At 37.5% G+C, this 22,812-nt stretch overlaps 5 protein-coding genes across 7 annotated transcripts; all 5 read left to right on the forward strand.

The window, feature by feature from the left end:
- On the forward strand, positions 1-2,010 carry LOC132699734 (luciferin 4-monooxygenase-like). Its single transcript, XM_060666603.1, has 6 exons — positions 1-191; positions 245-759; positions 813-972; positions 1,028-1,318; positions 1,368-1,678; positions 1,734-2,010. The coding sequence occupies exons 1-6, from the start codon at positions 78-80 to the stop codon at positions 1,933-1,935; spliced, it is 1,593 nt and encodes a 530-aa protein (XP_060522586.1). The 5' UTR covers positions 1-77; the 3' UTR covers positions 1,936-2,010.
- Positions 2,011-2,130: 120 nt separating this feature from the next.
- On the forward strand, positions 2,131-4,253 carry LOC132699735 (uncharacterized). The gene is made up of 6 exons (XM_060666605.1): positions 2,131-2,489; positions 2,554-3,074; positions 3,124-3,283; positions 3,334-3,624; positions 3,677-3,987; positions 4,037-4,253. Exons 1-6 carry the CDS (start codon positions 2,376-2,378, stop codon positions 4,230-4,232), a joined length of 1,593 nt encoding a protein of 530 aa, XP_060522588.1. The 5' UTR covers positions 2,131-2,375; the 3' UTR covers positions 4,233-4,253.
- Positions 4,254-7,158: 2,905 nt separating this feature from the next.
- On the forward strand, positions 7,159-9,538 carry LOC132699733 (luciferin 4-monooxygenase-like). Of its 2 annotated transcripts, none has more exons than XM_060666601.1 (6): positions 7,159-7,300; positions 7,475-7,989; positions 8,043-8,202; positions 8,256-8,546; positions 8,600-8,910; positions 8,966-9,538. In XM_060666601.1, the coding sequence occupies exons 1-6, from the start codon at positions 7,187-7,189 to the stop codon at positions 9,168-9,170; spliced, it is 1,596 nt and encodes a 531-aa protein (XP_060522584.1). In that variant the 5' UTR covers positions 7,159-7,186; the 3' UTR covers positions 9,171-9,538. The 2 variants fall into 2 exon arrangements, with proteins under 2 accessions (XP_060522584.1, XP_060522585.1); XM_060666602.1 differs by having other exon boundaries at positions 7,169-7,342.
- A 954-nt stretch (positions 9,539-10,492) lies between these two features.
- LOC132700001 (uncharacterized) lies at positions 10,493-15,725 on the forward strand. Of its 2 annotated transcripts, none has more exons than XM_060667037.1 (6): positions 10,493-10,745; positions 11,669-12,192; positions 12,241-12,400; positions 12,454-12,744; positions 12,839-13,170; positions 15,491-15,725. In XM_060667037.1, the coding sequence occupies exons 1-6, from the start codon at positions 10,632-10,634 to the stop codon at positions 15,711-15,713; spliced, it is 1,644 nt and encodes a 547-aa protein (XP_060523020.1). In that variant the 5' UTR covers positions 10,493-10,631; the 3' UTR covers positions 15,714-15,725. The 2 variants fall into 2 exon arrangements, with proteins under 2 accessions (XP_060523020.1, XP_060523021.1); XM_060667038.1 differs by having other exon boundaries at positions 12,860-13,170.
- Positions 15,726-15,825: 100 nt separating this feature from the next.
- Positions 15,826-20,462, forward strand: LOC132699542 (luciferin 4-monooxygenase-like). The gene is made up of 6 exons (XM_060666321.1): positions 15,826-15,968; positions 18,551-19,074; positions 19,124-19,283; positions 19,337-19,627; positions 19,867-20,177; positions 20,225-20,462. Exons 1-6 carry the CDS (start codon positions 15,855-15,857, stop codon positions 20,427-20,429), a joined length of 1,605 nt encoding a protein of 534 aa, XP_060522304.1. The 5' UTR covers positions 15,826-15,854; the 3' UTR covers positions 20,430-20,462.
- The last annotated feature ends 2,350 nt before the right edge of the window (positions 20,463-22,812 follow it).

Raw genomic sequence — 22,812 nt, forward strand, 5'->3', positions numbered from 1 at the left:
TAGATTACATAAGATATTTTCTGACAAATCGCACACACGCATCGAAATTCGCTGGTGGTTCACGATCGACGCTAAATATGGTGCGGGGTATCGTGAGGGGTAAAAAAAGCACTTTGCCGAAAGATAAGAGCAAAACTTTGGGCGGTGTTTTTCTAGAACAGGCTGAGAAAAATGGCGACAAAATATTCCAGGTATGAATTTTAGATAGAATATTTTGCTAATAAAAAATAATGAATAACGCCAGATCGACGCAGACACTGACTCTCACGACACTTTCGCGGCCTTAAAGAAGAGGTCGGTGCCAATCGCGGTGAGTTTGCGGGAGTTGGGAGTGAATTCTCAAGACGTGGTGATGCTGTGCTGCAAAAACAACTCCGACAACATAGTTCCAGCTTTGGCCGCGTGGTATATCGGCGCACGCGTCGCCTCGGTTGACCCGAAGCAAGAAGTTTCTGACGTCAAAATATGTCTGGCTATCGTGGAACCCAAAGTCGTATTCGTCGTAGAAGACTCCCTGCGCCTGGTGGAAGACAGTCTTGTCGGTTCGGATATTTCTCCCCGTATTATAGTCATAGGAAAATCCGCAAAGTACAAAACCATGGCGGAAATGGAACGAGCTGACATTAGCGATTTCAAACTGGCTAAAGTTACCGGCGATGACGTCGCGGTAATCTTGTTCAGCAGCGGAACCACGTCGGTACCAAAGGGCATATGTATCAGTCACTATTCACTTTTATACGGCGCTCGCGGTTTGGTGGAGTAAATTTGTCGAGCTTTCCTAATTTTAACCAAAATTAATTGACGCGTTTTAGACACAACAGCCTGAAACCTAGCATGCTGATGCACTTCACTTCCACCTACTGGGCGTCCGCCGTCATGTTGTCAGGTTTGTGCATGTTAGACGTCATTCCCAAGGTGATTGGATCTCGCATCGACGGAGAGAGACTGTTACAGCTCATCGAAAAGTACAAAGTAAGATCGTCCGAATGACCAAAGTGCATCACTCTCACGCGAGTATTTTTTCCAGATTAGCTATATCTTCAGCTCGGGCACCCTGTCGTACTTACTCACGGATCTCGATCCGGAAATCGTAAACAAGTACGACACGTCTTCCTTGTACTCGTACCACATGGGTGGATCCACCATGGACCCGCAACAACTACTAAGACTCCGAAAATTGCTCAAGCACACTAACGTCGCCATGACTTTCGGCACCAGTGAGGTGAATTACGCGATAGCGTTCGACCACACCAACGCCAAGGCGTATCTAGAAAAGGTGTCGTCTTCCGGAACACCGCTGCCCGACGTAGAGTTGAAGGCAAGACCGATGCATCTACAGACGCGAATCAATGTTCAATCACTGGCAGTTTGTAGACGTGGACACTAGAGAGCCGGTTGGGCCCAACCAGCAAGGGGAGATGCTGATTAGAACGCCTTATATGTTGAGCGGGTTCTACAAGCTGGAGAAGCCCGATTCGTTCGACGACGAAGGTTTCCTCAAACAGGGCGATCTGGGATATTACGACGATGACGGCTACATCTACATCACGGACCGAATTAGCGAGACGTTCAAGTACAGAACGTTCCACGTGTCGCCATCTCTAATTGAAGAAGTTTTCCTGCAGCATCCTTCGGTCAGGGAGGCGGTCGTGTTCGGAGTTGCGCATCCTGTTGATATGTATTACTTATACCTTAACCGCTGAGAAAATGCATTTACACATTCTTCCTTACAGGTTTCATCCTGCCGCTTGCGTGGTACCCAAGAAGGATTCCGATATCGACGTCGACGAGTTGATCGACTTTGTCAACGCTAGGGTATCGGACAGTCATCAAATCAGGGGTGGGGTGAAAATGGTCGGCGTTTTGCCGAAAACTCCCACCGGCAAAATTCAAAGGAGAACGGTCAAAGAGGATTTTTTAAAATCGCAAAATTAAAGGTTGTAAATTATTAAAAGAAATTGTAAATGAAAAGATAACAATAAATGCCTCCAATTTCATGAGTTGTCACAACGCGATGGCCCTAAAAGAATACAAAAAGATTAATTATTTGATTGAGCAATGGAAAAAAATTGTAAGATGTATAATATTTACTGTCTTATGACGTCACTGAAGAAATTTTGCGTAATCGCGTTTGCGGACGTCACAAATATCGCATATTGTAATCTATGTGAACAACATATAAAACAGGAATCAGACTTGAAGTTAGCAACAAAGTATTGATATCAGCAAAACACACTCGTTTAAATAACAAGATAAAGCAGCAAAGTAGCTAAATTTTATCATTAATAAACAGATAAAAATTAAACAATAGGTGTGACTTCAAAACGTAATGCTTAATTAGTAAACCAAATTGGTACAGTTCACTGCAATTAAAAATGTCCGGTAAAATCTTATATGGCAAAAAAAGCTCCGTGCCTAAAGACAGGAACATGGGCATGGGGCAGCTATTCTTCGAACAGGCAGAGAAGATTGGCGACCAAATTTTCCAGGTAAGTATTGAAGAAACTACAAATTATTCATTTCAAAATTTCACAATTTTCCTCCTAAATGTAGATAGACGCCGATACAGACAAAATGGAAACTTACCGAGAAGTCAAAACACGCTCGGTACGTGTTGCCATCGAGCTTAGAAAACTAGGCATCGAATCCAAAGACGTGGTGCTAATCTGCTGCAAGAACAACTTAGACAACATAGTTCCTTTGCTAGCGTCGTTTTACCTCGGAGCCTACGTGGCTTCGGCAGACCCCAAGCAAACAAGCTTCGATGTAGATCATATCCTAGGTCTCGTGGAGCCTAAAGTTATCTTTGTAGTGGAAGACGCGTTAGATTTAATTCAGCAAAGTCTCAAGCTCTACAGTTATTCACCCGCTATCGTGGTGATCGGAAAATCCAACGTCTACAAAACTATGGCGGACATGGAGGAAAAGATCCCTGAAGAGGACAACTTTCGGCCTCTGGCTTTGACGGGAGATCATATTGCGTTGATATCATTCAGCAGCGGCACCACTTCGACTCCTAAAGGTATATGTGTTAGCCACTATGCCGTCTTGTATGGGTGGACCGGCACTGTGGAGTAAGTCCTCCATTCTTATCGCTACTGCACTACCTCCAAGCTCTCGTAGGCACAATGCCTTTAAGCCCGACGTCTTTCTCCATCGTTCCTCGTTATATTGGGGAGTATACGTCATAGCCACAGCGCTGTCCATTGCGCAAGGCTATAAAGTAGTCGTTGGTACCGACATCGACGCTCAGAGGTTTCTACAGATCGTCGACAAATACAAGGCAAACCTGCCTCTACGGAGCTCCTCAAAAGTTAAACGGGTTTGTTTCAGGTTACGTCTTTTTTTACGTCCAACATGTTTTCGTACGAGATTACGAGTTTAGGACGCGACATCATCAGCAAGTACGACTTGTCCTCGTTATATTCCTTCCTGATAGGCGGTTCACCAGTAGAGCCCCGCCAAATCTTAAAATTAAGAGAACTGCTTCCGGGGGTCAAAGTGGCTTTGATTTACGGTTCTACTGAAGCCAACACAATCTCCACTTTTGATTTTACCGATGAAAAGGCATACGACGCGAAAGTCTCCTCGTCCGGCACCCTTCTTCCTGACATAGAACTAAAGGTGGGTCCTAGTTGTTCGCAAATAAACCGAGAGGTTTCCAACGTCGCGTTAGGTTGTAGACGTGGAAACTTCAGAGTTGTTAGGACCCAACCAGCAGGGTGAAATACTGGTAAGGAACCCGTACATCATGTCCGGGTATTACCATTTAAATAAGCCTGACAGCTATGACAACGAAGGGTTTTTAAAACAAGGCGATTTGGGGTACTACGACGAAGACGGGTATATCTATGTTAGGGATAGAGTCAACGAGACTTTTAAGTATCTCAAGGACCAAGTGTCGCCTTCGTTGATCGAGAACGTTTTGATGACTCATCCTTCGGTTAAGGAAGCCGTGGTGATTGGAGTTCCTCACCCCATAGACACGTAGGTTCCCTCTATCTCTAGCAAAATGATGTTGAATGGTGATCCGCAGGGCTCGACCAGCGGCTTGTATCGTGGTTAATGAAGGTGTCCAAGTTGATTTGGAGGAACTAGTGCTTTTCGTTAACAGCAAGATGCCCGACAACCATCACATCAGAGCCGGCATCAAGATCGTCGATGAAATACCCAGAACACCTACCGGGAAAGTTCGAAGAAGAGCTATCAGAGATCTTTTCGTAGAAGATTGAAAAATTTGTTCAAATACATAAATAAAGACAAAATTAGTTTTGGTTAGTTTAATTGAGAAGCCTTACGAAGTTGACCTTAATAAATTAGTAAATTTTAATATTTCTACTGAATCATCGTTGGTATTATTTATTTATTGGAGATAAAAGTTGTGTCGTAGCTTTCGCAATCTGTTGTTGGCGCAAAGATTAAACGCTCAACAAATGTGTGGAAATTAAATAAAGCAGATTATGTAAACGCAATCTCGACTGGTGGTTTCCTTTTAGCAGAATGTTAAGCTGTTTGAGGAAAACTTGGTCTGGCAATAATTTATCTCTATATTGAGTGACGGCTCACAATATTCTCTCCGATTTCTAGGGCACTGTGGTTCGATGTTGATTTTAATAATTCACTAAAACTGATTGACACAATGGAAATAAATTTAATTCTGTCGGCACTATACCCAAGTAACATTTATAGTTTTATGTTAGACTTAGCAAGGTATAAGTATAAGTAATTTATATAACTTTTATTTCTAATTTACATAACTGAAGACTACCAACCAATAGTAGGAAATTATTTGACGAAACCTTTATAAAACTCACCTGGCAAGACCCATTAGCAAAGCCAGTGGTACTCTCCATTATATAAATTCAGAGGTAAAGACCACGTCTTTTTGGTTTATTTGCAATGCAATTGCACAAATTTTTTAAGTAGTTTTTACCTAGGAACCAGAACTTGACACACAATTCTTTAAAGTCGTGCTGTGTTCATGGGAACTTAAAAATGTTTTGTCTTGACCAACAAACAAAAAAAAGTGTGTAGATTAAAAACAGATTATTATTTGATTATGTTAAGCCCATTCAAATCACAAGGGGGAAGCGGAGAACAAGGACACGAAATGTGTTTTAAAACATCTACCAATTTAGTCAAAACATTTCACCTCATTATCGATAAAGCTGGAGCAGTTTAGCTTAAAACAATGTGAAGACTTGTTCAAAAGTGTTATCAAGAATGCTAAAAGGAAGAAAGCAAAAAAAGGATGTGAAATATTAAAAATACAAATGAAAATTTAACGTATATCAGAAATAAGAAAAAATAATAATCAACGGGTAGAATAGAAGTTGAAATCAACAGAATCAACTGATATAATGTAATTATCTTACTCCAGGTGCCTACCTAGGCATAAAATTATATTATTTATTCTCTAAAGGATTTTACTGTTTATCTTGTTCGACATAACACATAGCTTGATGATTTTTATTTAAAAATAAACCACTTGTTAATTAATTTAATTTTAATTTTGTCCAAATGTAAAGAGTGTATCTTTATCTTAACTAATTTTGACTTAATTTCATCCACTGTGTAGACTTTTCAGAATCTTCCATATAATAAGAACAAAAAAATATTTAAATAAGATGAGTTAACTGGGTTTTCAAAATATTTTGATATGTTTTTTAAGAATGTTAATCTGATCCATAAGGCGACCACCTATAAATTGTAAATCTACAACTTTGTTTTGTTTTCATAGAAATCAACTGTTTTTGTTTTTTGATCTTCTGACAGAGGAAAAGGAAATTTTCTATGTTCGTTATGTTTTTCGCATTAGCTTACGTACTGGTGCAAAATTTATTGCATTGCTCTTTTCCTCGCAAAGATTTTCAAATGATTCATTATGATTCCAATGTAAAGGAGAAAAGTCCTAAATGCTAAAGCCTTCCAAAAGGCCAAACAGTCCAAACCTCGAACTGTGAATTTCACTAGGTAGCTGACAAGTTACCAAAAATTTTGAAATATGTTCTATATCTTTTGCGGGCCGTTTTACAACTTAAAAAGGCTGGGAACTAAAGGTTTTGTAAAATCACCAGTATTTCCCAACCATAAACCTAAATTACCGTGGATCATTGTTATAAGCACTATAAACCTTGTATATAAATGAAGTGAAGTTGAAGTAATTAAAAATGTTACTTGGATATACTTGTGAGAGGTCGGGAATTGGTACCTATTCGAATTATTTTCTACGTCAGGCGAACTGAACGAAAGAATATCGTATTCTTTACACTTTTTCTCTTCTCGTTTCGCATACTAATCCTGAAGTACGCCACTGGTCGCTTGACTCACTCAGCTATGATCAAATTGCATTGCAGTGGGTTTGGATGAAGTTCCTTAATTTGCAACCGAGTCTCATCAAATCAGAGCTATGCTCTGTTTCTTAAAACGTTTGGTTATACATATTTTAAAATCTGAACTGTCAAATTTAGCCGTATAGGCGTAGTAATGTTATGATTGTTAAGTTTCCCGAGAATGGCAGGTAGATGGAGAGCTGACCATCCCTTGACAAAATAATGTCTGAAATGAAAAAGACGATTTTATTTCACCCATGCACAAGAAGAAATTGTGGAAAAAGTGAAGGAAATGAATTTTCCTGAGGAAAAGAAACACAGAAAATAGAAGAAGGTAAACCATGGCAGAATCGAGACTTCATATTTTTAAATGAGATTTCCGATTGAAATTTGTTTTTCTCACTGGCATTACTGGAGATTTGACTGAACACCATTACTATATCATTTTATTTTCCGAAAGAATTGTCCATTAGCTGCCATAAAAGTCGAGTTATGTATCATTTTTTATCCAATTGAAAGAGCAAAAAAAATATCAAAATAACATTTTTAAAATGTTGTTTTTTTTTTCGATTTTTTTTCTCTTGTGATGAAACCGACCTCTACGAGCGCGTGGCGTCTAATCGTAAGCCTCGATCGGCCTCTCATTTGAACAAGAGCAAGGTCGATGGGATAATTGCGCCTTAAATGCCAGGTCCGCATTCAAGCGAATCCCTATCCCGCATACGTCCAATTCAGTATTTCATTCATTCAGCAAGTCTGGCACTGGAGTTGTTATGCAATGCATAAATACGAGGAGAAATGGAAAACATTCTCATTTTACCGGTACTGGTGGTTTCCGATAAAAGTTTTCAATTATGCTACGTGGTATCGTAAGGGGTAAAAAGGGCACGTCTCTGAAAGACAGAAGCAAAAGTCTGGGTGCGGTTTTCTTAGAACAGGCTGAGAAAAATGGAGATAAAATTTTCCAGGTATTGCTACTTGTCTCGTGTTCCGTGTTGGTGATATAGTAGGTAAAATGAAAAAATATAAATTAATTAAGTAACTAACTCGAAAAACTAAAATAACAATACGTTAAACGTTAGATTTTTTTCTAAATAAGAGAAGCGCTATTGTAAGGAATGGAGAGAAATAACTAATTTTAGATCGACGCTGACGCTGAGTCCCAAGACACCTTTGCGGCCTTAAAGCAAAGGTCCGTGCCAATCGCGGTGAGTTTGCGGGAGTTAGGAGTGAATCCCCAAGACGTGGTGATGCTGTGCTGCAAAAACAACTCCGACAACATAGTTCCAGCGCTGGCCGCGTGGTATATCGGCGCTCGCGTCGCCTCGGTGGACCCCAAGCAGGAAGTTCCCGATGTGAAACGATGTCTGGCTATCGTGGAACCCAAAGTCGTATTCGTCGTAGAAGACTCCCTGCGCCTGGTGGAAGACAGTCTTGTCGGTTCGGATATTTTTCCCCGTATTATAGTCATAGGAAAATCCGCAAAGTATAAAACCATGGCGGAAATAGAACGAGCTGACATTTGCGATTTCAAACTGGCTGAAGTTACCGGCGATGACGTCGCGGTCATCATGTTCAGCAGTGGAACCACGTCGGTACCGAAAGGCATCTGCATCAGTCACTATTCCTTGCTATACGGTGCTCGTGGTTTGAAGGAGTAAAAGAGGTGCATCTTATTAAGCTGGTTGAAATAAGATGGGCATGTTTTAGACACAACAGCTTGAAAAACCGCGTGCTGATCCACTTCTCTTCGATGTACTGGGCGTCCGCCGTCATGATGACCGGCTGGTGCGTATTGGAGGCCATTCCCAAGGTTATTGGATCCAACATGGAGGGAGAAAGACTGTTGCAGCTCATTGAAAAGTATAAAGTGCGCACGCGGACCACCAAACATCATCATGTTAATGCAAGTACGCTTTCCAGATAAGCTACATCTTTAGCTCAAATATTGTATCGTACTCACTCACTGACCTCGATCCGGAAGTGGTAAGCAAGTACGACACGTCTTCCTTGTATTCATACCATATCGGAGGATCCACTATCGCCCCGCAACACTTACTGAGGCTCAGGAATTTGCTGAAACACACCCACGTGGCTCTGCTTTTCGGCACCAGTGAGGTGAATTACGCGATAGCGTTTGATCACACCCAGACCAAAGCGTATCTAGAGAAGGTGTCGTCGTCCGGAACACCACTACCCGACGTAGAGTTAAAGGTAAGACTTGGTGCTGCCATAGACTTAGATGATGCCGGTTGAATCAATCACAGTTTATAGATGTGGAGACCAGAAAGCCGGTAGGTCCTAATCAGCAAGGGGAATTGCTGATTAGAACCCCATACATGTTGAGCGGGTACTACAAAATGGAGAAGCCCGAGTCGTTCGACGACGAAGGTTTCCTCAGACAGGGCGATCTGGGGTACTACGACGATGACGGATACATCTACATCACGGACAGAATAAGCGAGACGTTCAAGTACAGAACGTTTCACGTGTCGCCATCTCTTATTGAAGAGGTATTCCTGCAACATCCGTCTGTCAGGCAGGCGGTCGTTTTCGGGATACCGCACCCTATAGATAGGTACTACTTGTATTTTTAAATGTTGAGAAATACTTTTAGCGGTCCATTCTTGTAGGTTCCACGCTGCAGCTTGCGTCGTACCGAAGAAGAATTCGGATATAAAAGTGGATGAGTTAATCGAGTTTGTCAACGCCAGAGTGTCAGGTAGTCATCGTATTAGAGGCGGCGTGAAAATAGTAGAGGCATTACCAAAAACCCCATCCGGCAAAATTCAAAGGAGAACCGTCAAAGAGGAGTTTTTAAATAATATCAAGTGTTAATATTGTACACTGTTTAAATTAATGAAATATTTATTTGCAGTGTAGATAATATGATAATATATCTAAATAATATGATATATGTGTTGTGTTCAAAAATTCTATAAATATCGAATACTTTATACGATATAATTGTTTTTTTGCTATTTATATGAAACAAAAATTAAATTTGAAAAATATAATACCCATAACATAAATGAATATCGTATATTTTTAGTACTGCAGCGTAAATTAATTTAAAAAAAATGCTGCTAATAATTTTCATTTTATATAAATTTACATTACACCCCGATCTTGACCTATTTAATCTTGGCTTTGGAGCATTTAAACGACCCTTAGGACGGTATATCAATTGACACACTTTAAAAAAAAGCTGGAATTAGTTCTTAGTTTGATTTAGCGTGTATTGAATAATTTAAACTAGTCCACTGAGTTTTTTTTTGGTGAGATTTTGTACTTTTCTGTTATTGGACAGCTACGAAAATAAAAAAAATTGTAATTGGAAGAAGCCACAACGACTTGTTATTATTTTTGTAATGAAGAATAATGAAGTTTTTACGTTTAATATTTTAGAGTGAAGATTTTGTATCTTCTAAGGAAATCAATTTAGAAAGTTTAAAACCAATAATTTTTTTTGACTAAAAGTTTCATTATTAAGTCATAAACATACAGGTTGGATTTTTTTTTGAAGCTGTTTGTATATACACAAATTTGAGAATTAATTGTACAAAGAGATCTTTTTGCAAAACTGTAATACTATCACGATTTTTTTTATTTAACTATAATAATAGGCAAGGTCATTAACACCATGGTCTAAGTTTTTATGTTTTCCTTGGTTTATTTAGTAATATAGGTATATATGATCTATAGTTGAAATCGAATTTTTTTAACGCTTGTCGGAATACCAACCTTAATTCAAAATTTAACTTTTTGTAAAATTGTAACACCTACATAATTTTTAGACACAGATATTTTTAGACGTTTAGTATATACGTGATAGTGGTTCGGAAAATTTAGTTACAGAAGGGTTAGATTTTGAGATATAGATATTCCGGATTACTTAAAGCTCCTTTTACATTCACATGCTATTCTTTAAATGTCCAATTCGAAAACAATTTTCAGGTGAATTCGATGAAAAAATTAATTAAACTTTATTCTTCTGTATTTTCAATTGCCCTTTACGGATACCACAGATTCGAATAAGTTTTCTCTTATGGTCAATGTTCTTTAGCAGCTGTTTGTTGTTGGCCTTCAATTGCTCGACGATTCGATTAAACTGGCTTGCCTTTTTTTGGTTTCATTTATACCCAGTTTTTGTTTGAATTTGCACGAGATAAGCTATACGAATTTGAGTAAGTCGCCAATCACACGCGTACCAGATAACGCATAAAGAAGTTGATTCGAGGTCAATATCGTTGATACTCGCGCTCAAACCGCGCGAAACAAACAGACGTTGACGATAAAATGGTGATGGGTATTTTAAAAGGCCCCCAAGGGGGACCTCGCGGCACCAGAGACCAAAGCTTGGGTCAAGTTTTCTTCGAAAACGCACACAAAAATGGCGAGAAAATTTTCCAAGTAAGTGTTTCATCAGTTTATTTTTGGTTAGATTTGATTAGATATTACAATAAAAAGCGTACCTTTGAAGTCTATTCTACTTTTACTCAATTCGTTTTTTACAAGTCCGGTGGTCTATAGTGTCGAAAGCTATTTTAACAAATGCTTAAAGGAGGGGTATATGGTATGCCTGTGCGTTATATTGGTATCCGTCAAATTTCGTTGGTGGTCCTTTCATTAATACTACGTACCAAACTTCTGGATCCCTCCTGCGTAGGTGGTTGTTGAATCGAACCTGCTGACTTTTCGCCAATTGCCCTGTTGGCTTCTTCAAAACTTAGCTGAAACTGATGATGGGAGTTTCTTTAAAAAACTATCCGTAAAAATTTTTGTAAGCAATATATGACGTTATTGGTATGTATTTTTTTATATCTGTTTTAGCTCTTTTTTTAGAAGGAAGTATTGTGATATTAATATATACAGTAAGAAAAACCATCCTTATTAAATCTGAAAAAATCAATAAGATTTCCTTAACTTCGACCGCTTCCCATTTTTCAATTCAAATTACGTATTTCGTTTGTTTGATTCCATTGCAAGTTGAGTTGGAGTTTCTTTATTACGTTGTATAGACTGTTTGTTACTATTTTCTTTTTCACTTTCTTCTTATTACAATTACATTCTCTTTTGTACTATCACGGTTCTGTCTACCAATTTTCATGTTATTTTTGTTGAGATATGAATATGGATTTCCAAATAAAATATTTGCTTGAATACTTAATTCATAAAAATAATATATAACAATATACCGAAAAACACAATATATCTGTCCTTTTTACTACAAAATGTAATTTGCATTATCTCCAGTCCTTAATAATGGACAAAAACCACATTAACGAATCGGGGGAAGCCCCATATACTATATTAAGCCACTTGGTGTTACGCAGATTGACGCTGATACGGGAAAGTACGAAACCTTCGAGCAAGTGAAAAACAGGTCGGTACCCGTCGCCTTGAAACTGAAAAAGTTGGGTGTAGGTGCCGAAGACGTTATTCTGCTATGCTGCAAGAACAATGCGGACAACATAATACCCGCTCTGGCCGCCTGGTTCATCGGCGCTAGTATCGCCTCGGTAGATCCCAAGCAACAATATTACGACGTCAGGCGTTCTTTGAACATCGTAGAACCCAAAGTGCTGTTCGTTGTCGACGATGCCGTCCCATTGATAGAAGAAAGCCTGAAAGACTGCGAGATAGTACCGGTAGTTATTGTCATCGGCCGTTCTGACAAATACGAGACTATGGAGAGCATGCTGAGTAGCAATAGTGATGAAGTAGACTCTTTTCAACCAGTAAAAATAAAGAAAAATCAGACGGCCGTGATAATATTCAGTAGCGGTACCACCTCCACTCCAAAAGGCATCTGCATGAGTCACTATTCATTGCTGTATGGCATGCACGGCGTTTCTGAGTAAGCGTTCGGGATTTCTATGCAAAATAAGATGACGTGGTTTTTTAGGCGTTTCGGTTATAATCTGGACGTTTGCATGCACTTTTCGTCGTTGTTCTGGATATCCGGAGCGATGATAACGGGCTGGTGTCTCGCGGAGGCAAAAACGAAAGTTGTCGGTTCTGGTATAACAGGCGAGAGGTTCCTCGAGTGTATTCATAAATATAAGGTGCTCGCCATCTACTGCGTAGTTTGAAAATGACCTGTAGCTTGGTTGTTTAGGTGACCTATGCGTTCACGTCAGGCGAATTCACGTATTCCATCACCAATTTAGACCAAGACATCCTATCGAAATATGACACTTCTTCGTTGCAAGTTCTTAATCTAGGCGGAGCTACCATGGATCCTAAACAGATTGCGAGGGTAAGAGCCGTCCTGAGGCACACCAGGGTGACCTTGGTGTATGGATCTAGCGAGGCTCACTGTATCGCAGCTTTTGATGTCAACAGCCAGAAAGCCTACGAGGAGAAACTAACCTCTTCTGGGTTACCAGTACCGGATGTCCAATTAAAGGTACCAACCACGTAGGAATAAGATACGCCCTCTTAAAACTACAGAAAATATAAAACATAAGAAAATGAGGTAGCATTCGCCTATACTTTTTAAGTTAAAACCACACATCTCTCAGTTCGTTGACGTGGAAACCAGAACACCAGTAGGTCCTGCCCAGCAAGGCGAGATTCTGATAAAAAGTCCGTACTTGTTTACCGGATACTACAAGCTGGAAAAACCCGATACGTTCGATGACGAAGGTTTCCTGAAGCAAGGCGATCTCGGGTACTACGATGAAGATGGATACGTTTACGTCACGGATAGAATTAGTGAGACATTCAAGTACAGAACGTTTCACGTGTCACCATCTCTCGTTGAAAGAGTTTTCCTGCAGCATCCCGCCGTTCAGGAGGGGGTTGTTTTCGGGATACCCCATCATGGAGACAGGTATTACATTGTTTTAGAACGATGCATAACTGATATGTTAGTTTTTCGAATGACACTGCCGTTTCGTAAAGAAAAATCGTAGAAAGACGTAAAACATTTGATAGATTGCTGTAAAATCTCAAAATTGCCATTTTACGTATATAAAAAGGATCCGCCTATTTTAAGCAACCAAAACTATTTGAAAGCTCAAACAAATTCAAATCTTTGTTGATTAATGTACTTTGTCCTATCTTTGCCAATAAATTGGTGGGAGCTTTTTAAATATTTGCTTAAACAAAATGTTCATATCTCCCAAAAAGGCTTAACGAATTTTAATAAACTTGGATTCGGGTTTTTTCTATTCTATGACGCTATTATGGTTGCTTTCTTTGCTAACAGGCATATGGCAAGACATGACAAGAAAAATAATTGTATGAAATAGTCAAATAAAAGCTCAACAACCCAATAAAAACCACACCAAAATTACATTTTTCTAACCTAAAATATGAATAAGAATTTAGATTTTGGATTGTGAATACTTCACAAGCATTCACAATCGCGTCTCGACCTGAGAATTTGTACTTACCAGGTTTTTAATCGTCAAAGTTCGTCTTTTGTTAATGAATACGCCTTTTTAACAGTACGTTTTAGTCTAAAACACCAAAATATCCTCATTGGAGAATAAGTGTTTTTTTTTCGTAGATAAAAATTGTGAATCCTACCTACATTGATGACAAATGTCTAAAATATTATTATTTACGTTATGTTACGTTTATTCACTAACTTGGTCACTAATTCATTTGTTGGAAACAAATTTTGATTATTGACGTTTTTTACTAACTAACTAACATGTGGAAAATCATTTTGAAAATTACAGAAATCAATCATTTATAATTATCAAGATTTCCGTAAAAAGCAAATTAATTTATTTCAACCTGACCACACGCTACGAACCTGACACTTCGTTATCTGATCTGGTGCTTGTCAAAGTCTTTGGATTAATTACTTTAAATATTTAAACTCATCGTAATCTAGTGCCTAGAAGAAATCGAAGAACGAAGAAAAACATTGAAGTGGTAAATAAATGAAAAATATTTGAAAACGGTTAAGCATCTCAAAACGTAGAAATATCATTTACTGGGTAATTTGGTACAATGTATTGTAAAAAAAATGAAAATATCCAGAAACACTTTAGTGCGGTTTATTTTGTAAATTCCATATAATTATGCATTAAAAACAACCCGTAATGTGGAAATTTTTCTAAAAATCTAACTTTTTTATGAGCATTAAGTTCTTTTGATAATAATTGGAGGTTAGGAAAAAGATATGCAGTTTAATGACATCCGGAGAGAACCTATAATCTGAGTGAAATCGTCTGAATTTATGACATAGGCGTCTCACCAGTATGCAAGCTGGAAGAACATCTGGCCAGTGCACTACAGCCCATGGTGGAAAAGGCACACTAATATGTCAAAAATTCAGAACACTTCACTCAGATTTTAGGTTCTCTCAGGATGGACAAAGACGACATTATGGCAAGCTTCGTATCAAATCGCTATATCTGAGCATTCCAGTAGAGGAGGCGCTCCTGCTTACAGAAGAAAATGAAGATCTTCCGCCGTACATAATGGATCTGTCAAGACACCGTCTGAAAAATGCCTACTTTATGTACAACGGAAAAATAAACCAACAAGTAGATGGAGCAGTAATGGGATCATCTCTCTCACCAGTGATTGCAAATCTTTTCATGATTTATTTCGAAAAGAAAGCAATAGAGATGACGAATCTGAAGCCAAAACTACAGACAACATGACGTATGGCCTTCTGGCAAGGAGAAGCTTTTGAAATTCCTAGAACATCTGAATTCCATTCATCCGAGGATTAAATTCACAATAGAACTTGAAGAGGATAACAGTCTGCCCCTTCTAGATGTGCATATCACAAGTACTAAACGAGGGCACTTGGAAAACCAACTATAGAAAACCAACACCCATCACAGATACAGATGGATGGAAAAATGTGAGGACAATATATTCCGGCATATCACCCGTTCGTTTGTTGAACTTGAACTCCGACTGTAATCCTGCGGACGTTTCACCAAGATCTAACTTGGCATCTTCAATGCTCGCGCTCCGAACGCATATCGAACACTGGAAATATATTGTCATGACATTTTTTTTAAACCCCCACGTAATGGTTTTCTATGATTTGTAATTTTGTTTTAATTCTTTTTTATTTCTTTGTTTCTTCATTTGTTTTGGTTAGTTTTTTTTTTTCGATTTGTATTTTGTGCGGTTTGGTATAAATGATTAATATGATTATTTACCGAATATTGTTTTAGGTTCCATCCAGCCGCTTGCGTGGTACCTAAAAAGGATTGCGATATTAACGTGGACGAGTTGATCGAGTTTGTAAACGCTAGGGTATCGGATAGTCATCACATCAGGGCTGGCCTGCAACTACTTGAGAGCCTACCGAGAACCCTCACGGGTAAAATTCAACGGAGATTGGTCAAAGAGAAATTTTTAAACAATCTAAAATGTAAATATCAACTATTTAAATAAATACATTGTAAATTGTCGTAATCTTGAATAAATAATCCCGATCCCCGCGAACAAGATAACGCGTAGAGAGGCGGATTCGAGGGTCAAGATCATTAATAATCGAGCTCGAACCTCGCGAATCAAACGGTCGTTAACGATAAAATGGTGACGGGCATTTTGAAAGGTCCCCAGGGGGGCCCTCGCGGTCCCAAGGACAGGAGTTTGGGTCAAGCTTTCTTCGAAAACGCTCGCAAAAATGGCGACAAAATTTTTCAAGTAAGTAAAGGGCAATTCTAATTCTGGTATTGCCAGTTTCATAAAGTTAGATTTAGTTTTAATCTTATATCGGTGATTAAAAGGAGTTGAAGAAAATCTACATTAAAACTACCAAATTGTTATTTAAAAAAATTGGCCTTCAGCTGTTGCTATTACTTATTTAAAATTTAAAATGTAAATTAGCTCAAATTAAGAATCCAAAATTATACAGTTAGTTCAATCAGATGCAGTAATGACATATTATTAGAACACCTTCATGTCTTAAAAACGACGTTCAGCGATTTACTGTTAAAACTTACTCTTAAACTTGACTTTCATAAACACTGAACGCTCATTCCTAAATCATACGATTTTCGTTAGTACATTTAAAACGCTTTATACATTTCTTATCTAAGTGTCTAATCCCAGCTTGGCAACACGACAACAAGCAAATCGAAAACTTTATAATATAGGTATCGGCTATTTTGAATGAGGGACAGATGCAATAATTTCCCAAAATATGGCTAGTAAAAAATAACAAATAGGTGGCGGCAAACAAGCAAGAGAAACATTTAATTGTTTAAACGTCACTACCAACCGAGATATACGGCGTTTTTCAACTTTCTGGCCTTCATAAAATTGCCCATAAGGTTTTTATTTTTATTTTATTATAAAGCAATCCAGTGGCGTACTTAGGTTTTTTCTACAGTTCTCCGTTTTCTCATAACTGAATACAACTTTCATATTTTATATGGCACTCATAGTTGGCTATAATCGTAAAAACATGCCCGGATCGAACCCTTTCAAGCCATATTGATTTGTATCTTTGATAAAAAAAAGTTTTGATTGTGTATAAGTGGTATATATATATATATATATATATATATATATATATATATATATATATATATATATATATATATATATATATATATATATACACCGGGTAGGACGCTTTTGCTCTTTTTTTTTAATTTAATAATTTAATTTATTTCACTTAATTTTTATTTAAATTTATTTAATTTAATTTTTATTAAATTGTGTCTAGGAGGCTGTGACCATCATAAATACTATTTACAAGGTCACCTGATAAAACTTTTCTTTACTTGTTTAATGGCAAATATCATTTAATGTAATGAACTATTATTTTTTAGGATAACCTCTTTCTTTCAAATAGCACCCTAGTGGGAACAACACTTTTTAAAACCGGTACTTTTTTGCACATAAAAACCTTTAAAACAATTGAATAAACACTGGAACTTTAAAAAAGATAAGGCCAATTTAAAATGACTTAAGTGAAAAACACGAAACCTAAGAACCATTTAATAGTTTAATTTTAGATATTATTTTTAATATTTTTGATTATTTAGAAACCAAACACAATAAATATTAGAATACAAAACATTAAAATTTAACCTTTTACTTTAATTATATTAACATATTTTAACGTCGCCTTCTTCAGTACACTAACTCAAATACTTCTCTTACGGCTTCCTGTAACTCTAATTTGGTTTGGAAAATTATATCTTTAAATATATGATATTTTAATATCCCCCATAAAAAAAATCTAGTCGAATTGCAATCCAACATCCAATCCAACAACCCGCGTGATAATAAATACTCCTTCCAAGAATTAATGCAAGTCTTCCCAAAATTGAACAATACACAGCGACCGATAGACCAGTTGCAAAAATTTATTCTTCTGCTGGCATCCCCTTCATGTAATTGGTGGACTTTTCGGGTACGATATGGCTTCAATTTATATTTTTTTAAAGTAGTCAAAACTTCAGTTTTTTCAGCATTTGTTGCGTACCCGTGACCAATATTCTTGGATTTTCCAATACTTCTCAAGTTCAATAAAGAATAAAAGTTATGTCCCTAATTGATATTGAGGGCACGGCCTAATAGTAGATAAACAAAGAATGCCCTATAGTTCCGCCTTCACTAGCAAACCTATATGGCTGAAAAGAGCTTGACACGGGCATTTTTTTAATACCATAGCAAAGTATGAGTGCCATATAAAATAAGAAAGCTGTATTCACTGTAGAAAAAATCCGAGAATGCCACCGCATTTGCCTTAAACAAATGGACAATTTTTTAAAGGGCTGTAAATTGAAAAACGCCCTATATCTCGGTTGGTAGCGAAGATGTCGATTTGACTATTAAATGTTTCTCAAAGATCGAGTCCTTGTTATGTAAGCCGATTTTGTTCTATCTACTTCAGAAATCGGTTTGTCATATTAAAACACTCCAATTAGGACCACCCTGTACAGTGCGTTCCAATTAAGAAATAAATCTTTGATGCTTTTAGCACTGTTGAGACCGCATGTATAATATGAAAGTAAACAGTACATCCCAAACCTATATTTTGTTAATAATTGGTAATTGTGCAATAATAAGCAAATTGATTAAAAAAGATCTTGAAGTGTACAATCAGAAACAAAACATCATCTTAAAATAAAGTCCGGATATTCATAAATCACAATTCAGTTCCACGTGAGACCCCCCTCCTTCCGAATTTAATTTCTGCCCTTCAAAAACTTCCTCTTTCCTTTTTAATGGTACTAGTGAGTCACATCGTTGACCCATGCGGTGTTTTGCAGATTGATGCTGATACTGGAAAATACGAAACCTTCGAGCAAGTGAAAAACAGATCGGTACCCGTGGCCTTGGCATTGATAAGGTTGGGTGTAGGTGCCGAAGACGTCATCTTGCTATGCTGTAAGAACAACGCGGACAACATAGTGCCCGCGCTAGCCGCGTGGTTCATCGGCGCTAGCGTCGCCTCGGTAGATCCCAAGCAACAGCCTTATGACGTCAGGCGTTCCCTGAACATCGTAGAACCCAAAGTGCTTTTCGTTGTTGAAGATGCTGTCCCATTGATAGAAGAAAGCCTGAAAGACTTCGAGATAGTACCGGTAGTGATTGTCATAGGCCGTTCTGAGAAGTACAAGACTATGGAAAACATGCTGGGTAACAATGGTGATGAAATAGGCTCTTTTGAACCGGTGAAAATTAAGAAAGATCAGACGGCCGTGATAATATTCAGTAGCGGAACCACCTCCACTCCAAAAGGCATCTGTATGAGTCACTTCTCGTTACTGTATGGCATGCACGGCCTTTCCGAGTAAGCAATCGAGATTTTAATGCAAAATGAAATGGTTTCGTTTTTTTAGGCATTTCGGTTACAATCTGGACGTTTGCGCCCACCTCTCATCATTATTTTGGATATCTGGAGCCATGGTATCAGGTTGGTGTATAGCGAAGGCAAAGACGAAAGTCGTCGGGTCTGGTATCACCGGCGAGAAGTTCCTCGAGCTTGCCGACAAGTATAAAGTGATGACCAATTAGGTGTAGTCTGATCATGGACTCAAGCTTGGTTGTTTTAGATGACATATGCGTTTACTTCAGGCGAATTCACATATTCCGTGACCAATTTGGCCGAGAACGTTATAGCGAAATACGATACCTCTTCGTTTCAAGTTCTTCATTTAGGTGGCGCCACCATGGACCCTAAACAGGTCGCGAAGGTGAGAAGCGTTCTGAAGCATACCAAGGTCACTTTGGCGTACGGGTCTAGCGAGGCTCACTATGTGACTGCCTTTGATCTCAACTGCCAGAAAGCCTACGAGGAAAAGCTAGTGTCTTCTGGCACACCAGTACCAGATGTCCAATTAAAGGTACCAAGCACGAATTAACTATCAAAGCTACAGATAATATAAGATCTATAAAAGCTAATACTGCCTTCCTACTCTTTTATAATTTGGGGTGGACTTCCACTTTTTGATTAAAAAGACTTTGAGCACACAGTTCGATTGTAATCTTTCTCTTTCTTTTATGTCCAGTTTAATGCTTTTACATGGAAAGTAACAGGGAAAATTAAAACTATTGCTATCATTTGGATAAAAGAATCTGTCAGTTTGTAGACGTGGAGACTAGAACGCTAGTAGGTCCTAACCAGCAAGGCGAGTTATTGATTAAAAGTCCATACCTGTCGACTGGATACCATAAGCTGGACAAGCCCGACTCGTTTGACGAAGAAGGTTTTCTCAAGCAAGGCGATCTCGGGTACTACGATGAAGATGGATACGTTTACGTCACGGACAGAATTAGCGAGACATTCAAGTACCAACTGTTCCATGTATCGCCGGCACTCATTGAAGAAGTTTTCCAGCAGCATCCCTCTGTTCACGAAGCGGTTGTGTTCGGTGTACCGCACCATGGAGATAGGTACTACTTTGGAGATTTATTGACAAATTTACACAATCATCTTGCAGGTTTCATCCTGCCGCTTGCGTCGTACCGAAGAAAGGTTCGGATATCGACGTGGACGAGTTGATCGAGTTTGTAAACGCTAGGGTATCGGATAGTCATCGCATCAGAGCTGGCGTGAAAGTAGTTGGGAGTTTGTCAAGAACTCTCACTGGTAAAATTCAAAGGAGAAGCGCTAAGGAACAGTTCTTAAATATTCAAAAATGTTAATATTGTTCACTACTTAAATAAACTGTTTACTATAAAGGCATATCAGCGATAAGAATTTACAAAAAGTTCTGCATGTTAAACACCTATCACAATATTCTCGGCACCAAAATTTACCTCCCTCTCTACTTTTATTTGACCTTAGCGAAGAGCATCTGCTGATCATCCTGGAAGTAATTACTCCAGTTGATTGCTCTAAATTGTAGACTTTCTCTGTGATCAGTAAAATTAATCCCATCTCCACGTGGGGACTTGAGGTACTTCAATGTAAAACAGAGACAATCTGACCTCCGTTTGCGGATCTTGAATTTCAAGAGAGGACAGGATGTGCCAACCCGCGTTTGAGCTACGGATGTTTTTCAAAAAATCCGGGATAGGGTAGATTACTTCTTCATTTATGAAAATTTCTTGTCCGTGCAAATATCTATTTTTTAGAGCAAAATTCAGCCCTCTAACTAAATTTTTATTCACCCGTTTTACATTTTGAGGTATTCGATAAAGGCGTTGTTTTCCCTACGAAACACCGTAAGTTTTTAATTTGTGACCTAATTTCCTTTAAATTGGAGACTATTGGTAAGTCATGCCAGTGTTTTGTCAACATTGCTTGACATCGATCTAAAACGTGTATATTGTAAATCTCATTCTTTCCTCAACATATACAGGGCGATTCAAAAGACATGCTAGAAACTTAAGGGGGCAATATGACGGAAAATTAATGTTTTTTGTCTTAAAAACGAACAATAACAGATATATATATATATATATATATATATATATATATATATATATATATATATATATATATATATATATATATATATATATATATATATATATAATCATTATGACAATAAAAAAACATAAGAACATAGTCTAAAATAGAGCAAATTAAAATAAATGTTTAAAAAAATAAAAAAATACATATAAGTATATAGCTATACTTATATATAAATTAAAATAAATATATAATAGAAGTATTTACCAGAATCAGAATTCATTTACAATATGCAAATATTACCAGAAGGGAGACAGAAGCTTCGGGAATAGGTTCAACTTAGTAACTTTAAACTAAATATTTATAAGTTCTTCTTTATTAGGTTTTTTAAAGGCAGTCAAGTAATTGCACATGAATAATGAAAAAGTATATTATAAAAGTCAGGCTAGAGATCTAGGTTTAATTTTTAACGAAAATGTTAATTTTAAATATCACGTATCACACATAACACACAAAAACGTCTCAAGCTCTTAAGTTTCACCTTGAGAAATTGTGATGAATTCTCAATTGACATCACAAAGGTAGTGTTTTGCTCCGTTGTTAGATCTCAGCTCGAATTTGCAACACTGATTTGGTCACCAGTTTATGCTCAGATTGAGAAGGTTCAGAACAAGTCCTTGAGGTATCGTAAGTAAGTAATATTGGAAAGGTTAAATCTAAATCTAAATCTAGAAAAATTCAGTTTGACTTAGTATTTATTTTTAAATTATTGAATAATATTACTCAAGGCCCTGAACTACTAAACAGAATAAGCCTAAACATACCAAAACGTTAATTCAGAACATTCGACACATAATTTTTATTATATAAATAATTGTTGTAATCACCCGATTGATAGAGCATTACAGTTTGGAAGTGAACTATGATATGGGCTTAAGTTTAGCTCAGTTTAAAAATATCATTGTTTAAAGTAAGACTATTACTACATATTGGAAGTAACAAACTGCACTTTTTTGTTGTTATTTTAGCATATATCTAGATTTCTTTTTCTTTTGAAGAATAATTATTAATTTTTCATATCTTTATAACATGTATTATTTATGCTTATAATGGGGAGATCCCGTAAAAAATAACTAGCCTCTGTAAATGGTATGATAAGTTATGGTTAAAAAAGACTGGTTGTCATGAATGTCATGGCAACTCGAATGTCTCAAAAACTATTTAATATTTGAAAGAACCACGCCGTTTTATAGTGAATTCGGATGGAAATAAAAAAATGGTTGTGGTGTTTCATAAGAAAAGCAACAATCTATACAAAAACTCAATTTACAAAAAATTAAAATTACGTTTTTACCGAAAAACTGGACTTGAAACTGGAATCCCGCAAACGGAGATCCGATTTTTCTCTGTCTCCACTAGTAGCCCCTCGAAAAGCCATCGAATTTTGGACATGCGGTAAAGTGATTTGTCCCAGTAGCTAATAAACGCATGGGACGTCAGTGGCGTACCATAATAGATTATTTTTTGAAAACAATTAAATATTCCTTGATAACACACGCTTGCAAGTTGTCAAGCTCGCGGGAAAATATGTTTTACCTAGTTGCTTCGTTTTTTTTCTGCGGACAATGGCGATGTGTGGGTACGACCTTTCCAGCCGTGAAGACATGGGAA

Source organism: Cylas formicarius, unplaced genomic scaffold (genome assembly GCF_029955315.1).
Source record: "Cylas formicarius isolate icCylForm1 unplaced genomic scaffold, icCylForm1.1 PGA_scaffold_3__17_contigs__length_32017465, whole genome shotgun sequence".
Taxonomy (NCBI): Eukaryota; Metazoa; Arthropoda; class Insecta; order Coleoptera; family Brentidae; genus Cylas; species Cylas formicarius.